At 37.4% G+C, this 11,425-nt stretch overlaps 5 protein-coding genes across 5 annotated transcripts; 3 read left to right on the top strand and 2 right to left on the bottom strand.

Annotated features, from left to right (window-relative positions):
* Positions 1 to 523: 523 nt before the first annotated feature.
* VCUG_02592 (uncharacterized protein) lies at positions 524 to 889 on the top strand (the record flags this gene model as incomplete). The annotated part of the gene is made up of 1 exon (XM_008077410.1): positions 524 to 889. The coding sequence occupies one exon, from the start codon at positions 524 to 526 to the stop codon at positions 887 to 889; it is 366 nt and encodes a 121-aa protein (XP_008075601.1).
* A 1,985-nt stretch (positions 890 to 2,874) lies between these two features.
* VCUG_02591 (uncharacterized protein) lies at positions 2,875 to 3,673 on the top strand (the record flags this gene model as incomplete). Its single annotated transcript, XM_008077409.1, has 1 exon — positions 2,875 to 3,673. The coding sequence occupies one exon, from the start codon at positions 2,875 to 2,877 to the stop codon at positions 3,640 to 3,642; it is 768 nt and encodes a 255-aa protein (XP_008075600.1). The 3' UTR covers positions 3,643 to 3,673.
* Positions 3,674 to 4,393: 720 nt separating this feature from the next.
* On the bottom strand, positions 4,394 to 6,563 carry VCUG_02590 (uncharacterized protein). Its single transcript, XM_008077408.1, has one exon. The coding sequence runs from the start codon at positions 6,505 to 6,507 to the stop codon at positions 4,618 to 4,620; it is 1,890 nt and encodes a 629-aa protein (XP_008075599.1). The 5' UTR covers positions 6,508 to 6,563; the 3' UTR covers positions 4,394 to 4,617.
* Positions 6,564 to 6,618: 55 nt separating this feature from the next.
* On the top strand, positions 6,619 to 7,319 carry VCUG_02589 (uncharacterized protein). Its single transcript, XM_008077407.1, has one exon. It carries the CDS (start codon positions 6,817 to 6,819, stop codon positions 7,282 to 7,284), a length of 468 nt encoding a protein of 155 aa, XP_008075598.1. The 5' UTR covers positions 6,619 to 6,816; the 3' UTR covers positions 7,285 to 7,319.
* A 2,029-nt stretch (positions 7,320 to 9,348) lies between these two features.
* On the bottom strand, positions 9,349 to 11,002 carry VCUG_02588 (uncharacterized protein; the record flags this gene model as incomplete). The annotated part of the gene is made up of 1 exon (XM_008077406.1): positions 9,349 to 11,002. The coding sequence occupies one exon, from the start codon at positions 11,000 to 11,002 to the stop codon at positions 9,350 to 9,352; it is 1,653 nt and encodes a 550-aa protein (XP_008075597.1). The 3' UTR covers position 9,349.
* Between the last annotated feature and the right edge of the window lie 423 nt (positions 11,003 to 11,425).

The raw sequence follows: 11,425 nt of genomic DNA, 5'->3' as shown, positions 1-11,425 counted from the left end.
GCAACACATTAATACGTAATTATCAGGCATGTACTAGCTGATGTATCTATTGTAGTACTCTAGTACAGACATTATAATCTTTGCCACAACTTTTGTTTACGTAAATAGAAATAGCTACTAGGCTAAGAACCGAGCTCGAAATAAAGACTACCACAGAACAAGGAAGCTGTAACACACCAGAAAAGTGTATTTTTTGGACGGCGTTGATGTGTAAAAAGATAAGCAAACGTAATTTGGCAAAAAAAAAAATTGCTCAGCTACCTCATGAGCAGTTTTAGTTACCATGCCATACAAATACTATGCATTATTAATGTAATAGTTGTTATACATTATCTTGAATCATTTCAGTTTATGTTATACTCAGCAATATGTTAAGCTGTTCTTCGGCATGATGTGGTCATTGTACATAACAGTTCAATGAATCATACCATTAAACTGATATGACAGCGTGAGAACGCATTTATCAATATATTTGTTCCAAAATTCACTTTAACAATATAAATACAAAGCTTTTGGTATTTCCATGGTTGTTGTCTGTGAATTCAACTTGTTATTTTTTCTTTACTTTGTTATAAGCAGTTCCAGACCTACAGAAGAAAGCTCATATCATCAAGAGACCGTACATAATGACAATAATCGGAGACTACCAGGTGTGTTTACCGCCGATTTTAATGAGTACTACAATAGATTGTATCTAATTGATATTAAAAACTGGGTAGGATTGTCAATACACAACAAAAATGAATATGTGGTGTATGAAATAGAAAGTAAAGAATTTGATCCAAATAGAAGAAGCGGTCATTTACATACATACGTCGTTCTAGAATTGAATATAGATGAGTACAAAGAGTTTGTAACGAAAGTTTATGATAGCCTGCGCTCATATTAAATAGTTTTTGCTTCATGTTATTACTTTCTTATTACCAAAGTTTTTGAGTATTACACAAAACATTACTTAAATAGTAATATTGTGTATAGTTCAGTGCTTTTATGGAATTAGTTTCATTTTTAGCCAATAAAGCATAAATCACCACATGTTCTCTCATCAACGGTACCAGCGGGTAGTTATTAATTAAATTAAATGTTATTTAATATAGAACAAACACGCTACGAGCACTCTTTTCACTATTTCATATTAGCCTTCATCTGCGAGATACTTCTTTCTAGAAATCATATAATCGTATAAGTCATACCATAAGTTCCTCTACTAATATTTAATCTGTATTAGATAACCGTTAAAACCACATTACAACTCCCATTATAGACCTTCTAGTGAATATACACCGTATCAAACATGAAACATCATCCTTATTCACTACACGTGGCTATTTGCTTGCAGAATATTTCTGGTTGAAATTAGTTTTGCTGAAACTATCTGTCTCTAATCAGAGCATACAGTTTTATTGGTACGTATGTCCCAACTTAACCGCGTTTGAGACCTATAACATGTACTGTTTCGCTTTATAATAACACGCAATCGTCTATCAGTAGCATGACGTATGCGTAAATATCTATCGGTGATATTGTTATAGGTACCATGCAGCATTCTCTGATTAATTCGCAAATGTTAACATGGCCGTACCCTACTACCCGAATGGATGGTCTTTCACTCATAGAAGTATCATGATAAAATAATTCGTACGCAATTCAAACTGTAGCAGTGTTCCCTGGGATTACAAACGTTTGATACGAATTGCCACACTCCATCCAGTAAAATGGTGTTTAAACCGCACATTGGCTGTATCATAATTTAATTAATTATATTGTACCAATACTGTGAACACTATGCCCATGAACAAATCATTGAGGCTCGTTTACACCCAAAATGAATCCTTAGAGATAAAACTAGTGCGTTATTGGCTGAGTTTAACGCACTGGTTTCATCCCATTCTGATTATAAGGAGAAGATTCCGCGCAAAGCGTTGCACGAGAGAATGCTAAAAGCGCGTTTATATGACATAATCTGGTAAAGCGCGTAAGTATAGGTGTCTACCTGGATGTTGAATGACCTGAGGTGAAGAAAAACATCTTTGGGACCATCAAGAAGCATCGGACAATCTTGAGGTTTTGAACGATAAAAAGAACTTTGAAACTTCCAGAAAGGAATTCGAACAGGTGTTATACTAACCTATAACAGAAATAGCTGCGGAGACAGAATATCCCATAACATCAATGAGAACATGCTTTTAGGATAGTAACATGTATCAAAATACTACTGCTGATCACATGACCACGACATCATTTACTATAAAATAACATTTGATACGATAAAAGTAGTAAAATGTTCTCAGAAATGAAAGCACAGAGAATGAGGGCGAGCCTTCAACCACAAAAATGTCGTGTATCGATGTAAAACCATGCCAAAGGCGGTTATAAAGATGGTGCAAACCGGTCACTTGATACGGTAGAATGTATTTACTTGGTGCACTAACTCCATCAGAAAGACAGAAAGCAATTTAATTCATAGCACTTTGTCACAATAACGCTGGATTGGTCTGATCTGTTTAGTTATGGTTATAGCTCTGTGATCTAATTTATCACACAACCGGATACCAAAATATTTACTTATTTTGTTTGCAAGCATTTATTTTCCAGGCTACGCTGAAACACCCACCCTGTCTCGATGTGTTCAAACGCACAACACATGTTTTATGGACTATCAATCAACCAATCAAGTTTGCTTACAAACAAAACACGCAAATACACAAAAAACTGACCACTAGATAGGGCAGTATCGGCTGGAAACGGTGCTTATTCCGTTTTTCAAGCTGACGTAGTTATGTTACACAAATTTTCCTATCAAATCACTTTTTGGTGATTGCATTTTGTTTCATCTCATACCATAAAAATAAACGCGCTCTAATAAAAACAGAGATGAACATGCAGACAGACAAAGAGCTCTTCGACTTTCTGTCGAATGCACCCAAGGAATTTACCGAAAATGAGAAGATTAAGAAGTTTCAGCTGAAGAACGGGGACTTCATACATTGTGTATTGTGGAACATGCACTTCTATATTACAGGTACAGACATTGTGAAAATACTTGTGTGGCGATTTCAAAATGCAGGTCGGCAAATCGTGTCGCTGAAAAAGTTTGAGGAAGGTGTTTTCAGTGACCTAAGAAATCTCAAACCGGGTATTGATGCAACGTTAGAGGGTCCTCGTTCCGATTTCCTCGAATTTCTGTATAAGAACGGATGTATACGCACCCAGAAAAAGCAAAAAGTGTTTTTCTGGTACTCGGTACCACACGATGCACTCTTCTGCGATGCGCTTGAAAGAGATTTGAGGCGTGAGACCAACCTGTACGCGTATTCTAAATATTACAACAAGCAGGCGTATCCGCCCATGCCCAACCATTTTGCAAAGCAGTTCAACCCGTATGTAGAGCAAATGAACTGGCAGCACCAAAACTTTGCTAATACACATCCTGTTCCCCCTAATGTCAAACCACACCCACCCATTCAAAAACAGCCCCCCAGTAATCCCCCACCACCGTTCTCTGATATAGATTTTTCTCAATGGGAAGAAAAATACTTCGATAGCCAGGTGCAAATGCCGGATTTCAGTGAAGAGAAAACGGATGAATTTGTTGAACCTGATCTTATAATCCCTAATAAGAAAGGAAAGACCGAAAAATAACTTAAAGGGGAATTAAACAGTTTTTGGAAAAGTTATTATATTATTTATGAGTCTGTGATTCGCACAGCAAATAATTAATTTGATAGTGCTTGCATCGTACAATCTTTGTATGGTATGCTATGCATATTCCCAATTTTAGTGTTTATAACAAACACGGCAAAATTTCAGCCATATCCAGCAATCCAGAACATTTATGCTATAAATAGCACTTATATGACGATTTTTGCTGCTGTTAGCATCTCTTTTGCCACAGAAGAATACAAATCTTACATAATTTACTGTGTCCACTTCGAATCCTCACATTGAAGTTGTGCTCAGCATTTATACCGGTATGAACACGTGCTGGTAGTATTTCCAGGAAAGATATTTTACTTATGGTTTATATTAGGAACACCTTTATGGTACTTATTACACAAACTTGGTGATTATGAAATAAACTCGTATAAATTACAACTGTAAAATAAGCACCTATCACGATTCAATAATTTCACCTCTTAAATATTCAAATATGGTAATACTGTTAATATTGCAGTTAACCACACCTTCTATAGTAAACAAAGATATTCATGATCTTGTAAAATACATTTGACCGTAGCACACACGAAGGTAATGTTACTTTCCTTCTTTGAATAATTGATGAAATAATGAAACGATCTGTAAAACCGGATATCAAGAGAAAATTTCCTTAACTCAGGATTAACCAATGAATTGGAACTACGAAGAGCTAGGATTCATTCAACCAGGGCCACAGCAAAAAAACATTTTGATACATGCTATAACACCGTATAAAAAACACGATCATCACAAATCTACCATTTAATTTTCTGCGATATATGGTACAGGTCTTCTGAGCAGAAAAACAAGCACGGAAAACCATGCTGACAATACCAAAGACAACGGTGTGCACCGCACTCAATCTGCATACAGCATGGCACCCGGTATTATGCGTTTTATTTGCTACATATAATCGAAACGTTATTCAGTCACGTTCTTCATTATGCTATCAACCACCCGCTTACTAAATATTTTACATAAGTCTTCCGTTTTACCGATTCTCTTGAATTTCAGATACTCAATGATCTTTAAAGCCCGCTTATCACCGATATTTTTTATCTTTTTGAGACTGAGAAAGTCGGCCTTGTTAAGTAGTTTGAGCAGTTCTTTCTTCGTTATCAATGAGGGCTTTGTTTTAGTGGCGGATAAATTCGATATTTTAGTCTTTATTTGGTCAATTATCTTTCTCACGTCGTTCTTCACCTTGAAGTTCACTAGTTCATGCAACTCATCAATCGTAGCATTATTTTGGTCGTTAAGTTCGTTGCGAGAGGTATCATTTACCACGTCCGTGATAATACCGTGTATTTCCTTGCTTTTTGCATCTACTCCTGCTCCCAAACTGTTTTTGTCCTCCTCGGTCATTTCCAAAAGCATTTTGTAATTTTCCAGCGCTTTTCTTTTGCAGCCTTGTTCTTCAAACTGCCGCGCTCGCTTCAAAATGACGTCAAAAACTTTTTTATTAACCAGCCGGTCACTATTTTGCTCGTTACCATCAAATGAGTGTACTATTATATCAGTACTGCTGAACGTAGTAGAAATATCGCATATTCTGTTCTCATTCACGTCAATCTTTGGAACGCATTTAGCTTTATCATCGCTTATAACGCGTGCACAGTTCTCATCAAATGATTTTACTCCATAAACATCGTTCTTAACAATTTTGTCATATGCACCTTCACTGCTCCTAGTTCCGGTATCCGTGTCTCCGCTTCTGGTAAAAGTAAGTTCCTCCTTCTCTTCATTTGCTTTTACGAAGTCTTCTCCACTTTTTCTCATTTTTTTCTTACTTTTATCACCTTGAACCGCCCTTCTAACAGGTCTTCTTACAGATTCTTTCTCAAAATTAACTTTTTCGTCGAGCACCGGTCTCTCTTTACTACCAAAATTTTTGCCTTTATACAATCTCTCGATAAGCTCGTTGCATCCATCCCTCTTTTCTCTGATCTTGTCCTTCCAAACGATCCGTTTACTCATGCTCGCAAAGTTTAAGGTACTTATTCCCTCTCCCATCATCTCACAGTCATCAACAACTGTGGCCAAGAGCACTACACGACCCTTAAAATACTCTTTCAAATACTTTGTAAGCACACTTTCCCTGAATGGTACGCTTTTTCTCTTCTTGTAGATTGCTGTAATCACATTTCGTAGAACAAACAGTGATTTGTTTATGGTTGATGACTCCTTCATCAGCGAAGGATTCGATTGTGGAGAGTTGCCGGTCTTTCGGTTGTCCTCTGAACCAGCCAGATCAATGAGTATAATTTTGAAAATTTTACCATGATTGGACTTGTTTTGTTGTACGACCATTTCCATTATTGTGTGTGATCGTGACGACTCTTCGTTAAGAGCCGTTCTTTTTCTCACTAGCATGCCTTCAAACGTGCCAACATCCTGCACATTCTCAGTTCGCACTATCACCCGTTCATTATACAGTTCAAAGCACTTAAATTCTAAAATATCGTATGTGTCTCTTATCAACTGGAAGATTCCCTTCTCTTTCTTGTTGCCGAGCATTGTGAAAGTCTTACCCGAGCCCGTACTGCCGTAGCACATTATAGTGAGCGTATTATTTGTGGATGCTCCATCACCACCGGTATAGCTATTGATCGCGCACTCAAGATCGCCCCCACAGACTATTCCCTCCTTCAGATACTCGTATATGCTTTTGTTGCTTTCTTTTACAAACACACGATCAAAATTGTACCTAACACCGTTGCTCTCCACAAATACCTCATTTTTTGCTATTGTCGTGAAGGGCAGTGAGTTGGCGGGCTTTCTGAAGCGAACCAGCACTTTGATATTTGACATAAAGCGTAGCGAAGGGTAAATAAAATGTTTTGTTTAATAATATGGTGAAAGCGGATCGGTTTGGAGAAATAAAAACAGATGTAAGCATTTTTACCCCCTGATTTAAACACTATTTCTCTTAATCAGCGATTGCAAAGAAGGAGATTGTACAAGGGGCGCAGGGGCTATTTATTTTTAATGATGAGCACACATTACACTATGAGCGTGATAAACACCTGCACATACCGGCTAGGCGCATGCCCACCGCCAGCCACTAAAATTTTTTATATTCGCAAATTTATAAATTAGAAAATATGCGCTACCCCCTCGATGTTCTTCATCTCGGAACTCTCCCACACAATACACCTGTCCCCAAACTATTTTGATACCAACTTGCAATATGCCGTGCGCTCACATCTTCTGGAGGAGGTTGAGGGTGCATGCTCATCTGATCATGGCTTTATACTCGCAGTTATATCCATACAGAATGTTGGTGAAGCTGTTCTGAACCATATGGGATCTGTGCTGTTCAAAGTTAAGTACACCGCTATAACTCTCAAGCCTGTGCGCAACGAGGTGATAGAAGCGAAGGTGGACGAGGTTAACAAGATGGGATTGTTCGCGCATATAGGGCCGCTTTCTATTTTTGTGTCCAACTACCAAATTCCAAACAATTTGCAGGAGAGCATCAAGAAGGACACGCTCGTAAGACTGAAGATTATAGGAACAAAAATCGATAAAAACGAGATATACGCGGTAGGGACAATAAACGAGGAATTTTTAGGGGTCATTTTATAGAAAATAGAGAATAATTTAATTTTATATAAATATTAATATAATTAAATTTTTTTTAGAATTGGTCTTGCGATAAGCCGTGGGACGGTGCTTGTATGTGTTAAATTATGCTTTTGAAGCTACCTGGCGGTTTTAGAGACAGTGTATTACAGGGGATGCTTCAGTGGTTGGGCTGTTGCCTAGGGAAACATTTTATCAAATGTTAACGCGGGTTAGTTTCAACAATGATATACATTTAATAATACGTTAATCACGATAGAAATCATGATAGAAATGCCTAAGAGGTACTATGTTATAGTATATATGGAAAATAAATATCTTTTAGTGAAATAAAACAAGTTGTGCGCCATACCTAATACCAACCTGAAAGAAATTTCTCGACATAATGTACAGAAAGAGCAAAAATGATTTTAATGAGATAATCATCATATAAATAAAAAGACAGCTCGGAAGCTGATTGGTCAGTTTTGAGAAAAAATATTGGATATAAAAGCAGATCGTGAATCTTAGAATGAGGTGCAGCGATTCCATTCTCAGCGTTAAGCAATTAACAATTGCTAACTCACAGAAATAAAAATACACAGACCAAGAATAAAATGCCGAATAAATAATGTGAATAGAAATGATATTTATTGTATATTTGAGATTAAGTGTCACTCTGATGCATATTGTGACCCATATTGCCGTTTTTGTTCCCTAGATACTTACGCTGATTCCATGAAGTTATGATAAACATAAAATGGTGCCTCTGAAATTATTGTTACAATATTACAACTGTTTTGGTTATTTTAAGCACGTTCACTAGTACCGATTTAATTGGTACCGCGCCATTTTTTTAACTTAAAGTATGTTTATTTGCATTCGGTCATCTTCACACGAATAAATATTTTCCTGATATGATGCAATTCCATATGCGAAATATTTCACGTACCAACTAAATTTCTGATAAGCGAACTACTTCAGCTCTATGCAGTCATTAATTCATAGAGAAACAGGAACCACAGTAAAGACACAACGAAGGAAACATCTAAAATGTTGGTAGGTAAAAGTTAGAAATATTAGGTTCGGTGCTGTCATACCAGGAGAATATGTGCGTGTATGAGGCAATGGTTGTGTTTAATAAACGAATTTCCACAAAAAATGGGACGGGAACGGATTTAAAAAAACTGTTGTCGCGGTGCATCCCAAACAAATATCTTTTTACGAATAAAATGGTTCTGTAAAACACCATATTTTCAATTTAGGTTCAAATTTGAAGTTCACTCCGATTAAACACCATTCACTGTTATAAATGACCAATTCGTTACTGCATGTTTATTAAAAAATTTGTACCAAAATAGATCAAACAGCTGATTGCTTGTTTCAACCTAATGTTATTTGTTGATTGCGTTATCAAGATGGTGTTCAATTTGTTGCAGTTCGTTCTTAGCATATGATTAAATCACACAGAACCAATGATATTTCGCCTATTTTATTCTTAAAATGCATTGATGCTAGTAGAACAGTATAATCTGTCCTTTCACCGCAATATTATCGAAGGCTGCAGCAACACACCATTCATTCTTCTTGGTGGTCTCGTTAGAATGCACCAATTTGATGCAAAAAGTTCTATGCCATGATAATACGTATTTACTTGCATTATCTCAGTCTTACTGCCATGTTTGTACTAATCCTTTCTTGGTGGCAATTCGTTTTTTAGGATACAATGGAACATAACCTGCCACGTTTTGCGGCTATATAAAATCTATCAATGAATACTGACCATTCTGAATTGATGTAAACAAGCTGGAACAGCGGAATCGGTGGAAAGTAAGCTGATACTAGAACATTATATTCGAAACACATAGGATATAACTAAATCACAAACAATACAATCGCTTAGCGAGTACGTATCGGAGGGGAAGCCCTAAAAGGAAATGCCTGCAAAACAAAATTTTTCACCGGCACGAGAACGGGCGCAAGCACCACGGTAATAACACAAAATAAGTTGCACCGAATCAACATATTCCATAGCCGGAATAGCGATATAAAACACAGATTTGTAAAATTATTTTACTTTTAACATAATTCACTTGCTTTTAGACAGCCTAACAACAATCTGCTTAGAATATACACAGTTTCTCAGCTCATTGACATTCGCCATCAAAACATTGGTAACGCGTTCGCGTGATTTGCTTTCAAGTATTCGTTGTATGACATAATTCGCGTATTTATCCATACTCATTTTCAAAATACAATTACTGGCCAGTAGCTCGTCAAGGATACTGTTCAGTCGCTTTTCGTCGCACATTTTTATGATTTTTTCGATGACATTACTGGCGAACTTGTGCAGGGAAAACGAAAAAATATAGGGCGAGAGAATATCGCTTACGCGCACGAGATACTCGGGCCGTATCGTAATTATGTGCTGCAGCACATAATTACCGTATTGGTTCTCGGCCAGATCAAGACAATTATCAATCAACTTGCCTATTATAGTGCTGCACTCGTTTTTCTCAAAAAGTTTCTGGAGGACACGGCAACCGTACTTATGGTTGCTCAGCTGAATGCAATCGTTGTAGAAAACGCTCTCAAAGTCAATCTCACGCTCTACTATTTTTTGGACAACGTGATTTCCATTGGAGTCATACACCAAATCGAGAATATGTGCTTTCAGCTCATCTGCTATTCGGTGGTAGTACTCACCCCCGCCATTCACATCTTCATCAAGCAGTCGCTGTACAACTCTGCAGCCAAAAGCGTTCACGCTCATTTCCTTATAACATCCCTCCAAGTACTGCGTGATGTATGCGTGACAATCTCGATTTTCAATTAATTTTTGGATAACGTAATTTCCAAACAGATCAGTGCACAGCTCTTTGACCTTGATGTGCTTCACAAGCCATATCCACTCTTCATCGGTGCTCAACTCCAGCCGTTTCTGTATGAATCGGCTTCCCTCCTGATCTTTAACGATGTTTGTGCACGTATCAATGTCTACAACCACATTCTCTTCGTTCTTCCTGTCCAAGTACACCTTTATATCGTTTACAAAGTCTTCCTTGTGCTCGCAGCTGCCCTCTTCTGTAAAAATTCGCGTTAAAAAGCTGAAATCGTCACCGATCGGTGTAAGAGATGACGGCGTCTTGAGAGGATATGCCGTTGAGCATTCCCGCGGGTTATCGTTATCTATCATTTCCAATAGCGTAGGCTTGGCCGTTTTACACTTCCTTTCACTTGTTTTCTCCATCATTTTCATTGACGAGCCGATAAACGGTTTTAAGCGCATGTCCTCGTCATTGTTTTTATTGTGCCCGTAGTACGCGCTCTTCAACGAGTCAATGCTCGTGAGCGAAATATTCTTCTCTTTCAAAAACGTTTCTAACGGTGAGCAGCTCGTGCTAAGAATGGGGCTAAAAATATTTTGTACAGAGTTCGAGCTGCGATACGAGCTTGGAAAGCTATACTTATTCACATTTACATCACCGTTATCGACCAAAAAACTTGCAAAATCGCACAAACAGCTGATTAGCTGCTCATCTGCACACATATCACCATCCTGTTTGGCATTATCAACATGTCTTTCCTCGGTTGTCATGCTGCCTTGCTCCAAATTCTTATGCAAAACGCCGTCATCACAGCCAGTCTTGTCATTTACCGCGTTATCATCGCATTTGTCCGCATAGTCCACCTTGTAACTCATTTCTCTGGCTTTTATTCTGTCATGCCTGTAAGTGTCCATTGGAAGGGGTGTCATCGTCATTATTTATTTTTTATTAAAAAGGGAAATTTTTATAAAGATGATTTGTGTTGGTTATTAAAACAATCAGAAAAGGAGTAAATAAAAAGAAAACGATCAGTTTCACTCCTTCAATGCTTATTTATTTTTATTCTACTATTTTAAAAAAAGTAAATATTTATATCAGCAATCACGTGAATCTTTCATTCGATAAAACATAGTATTGCACTGTAATTCACCATTTTGCTTCGTACTCGACTAACGCTGTTTTTAACACAGTCTTTATGTCCAAATGATGTTATTAGTCAGGATAGTGTCCATTACAGCGATCCTGTTCGGTGTTTAAAAATAACCGATTGGCAGTTCGCTTTAAATACGGTCGTGGTCGCTGGTTGTGCCTGATTACAAAATCCTTTGATTTTTCTC

This window comes from Vavraia culicis, assembly GCF_000192795.1.
Source record: "Vavraia culicis subsp. floridensis unplaced genomic scaffold supercont1.80, whole genome shotgun sequence".
NCBI classification, from domain to species: domain Eukaryota; kingdom Fungi; phylum Microsporidia; family Pleistophoridae; genus Vavraia; species Vavraia culicis.
Note: the sequence above shows the minus strand (reverse complement) of the source record. Positions and strands in the feature narration are given on the sequence as shown.

Coding starts and splice junctions, on each gene's coding strand:
- VCUG_02589 (XM_008077407.1), top strand. CDS start 6,817: ATGTTCTTCATCTCGGAACTCTCCCACACAATACACCTGTCCCCAAAC.
- VCUG_02590 (XM_008077408.1), bottom strand. CDS start 6,507: ATGTCAAATATCAAAGTGCTGGTTCGCTTCAGAAAGCCCGCCAACTCA.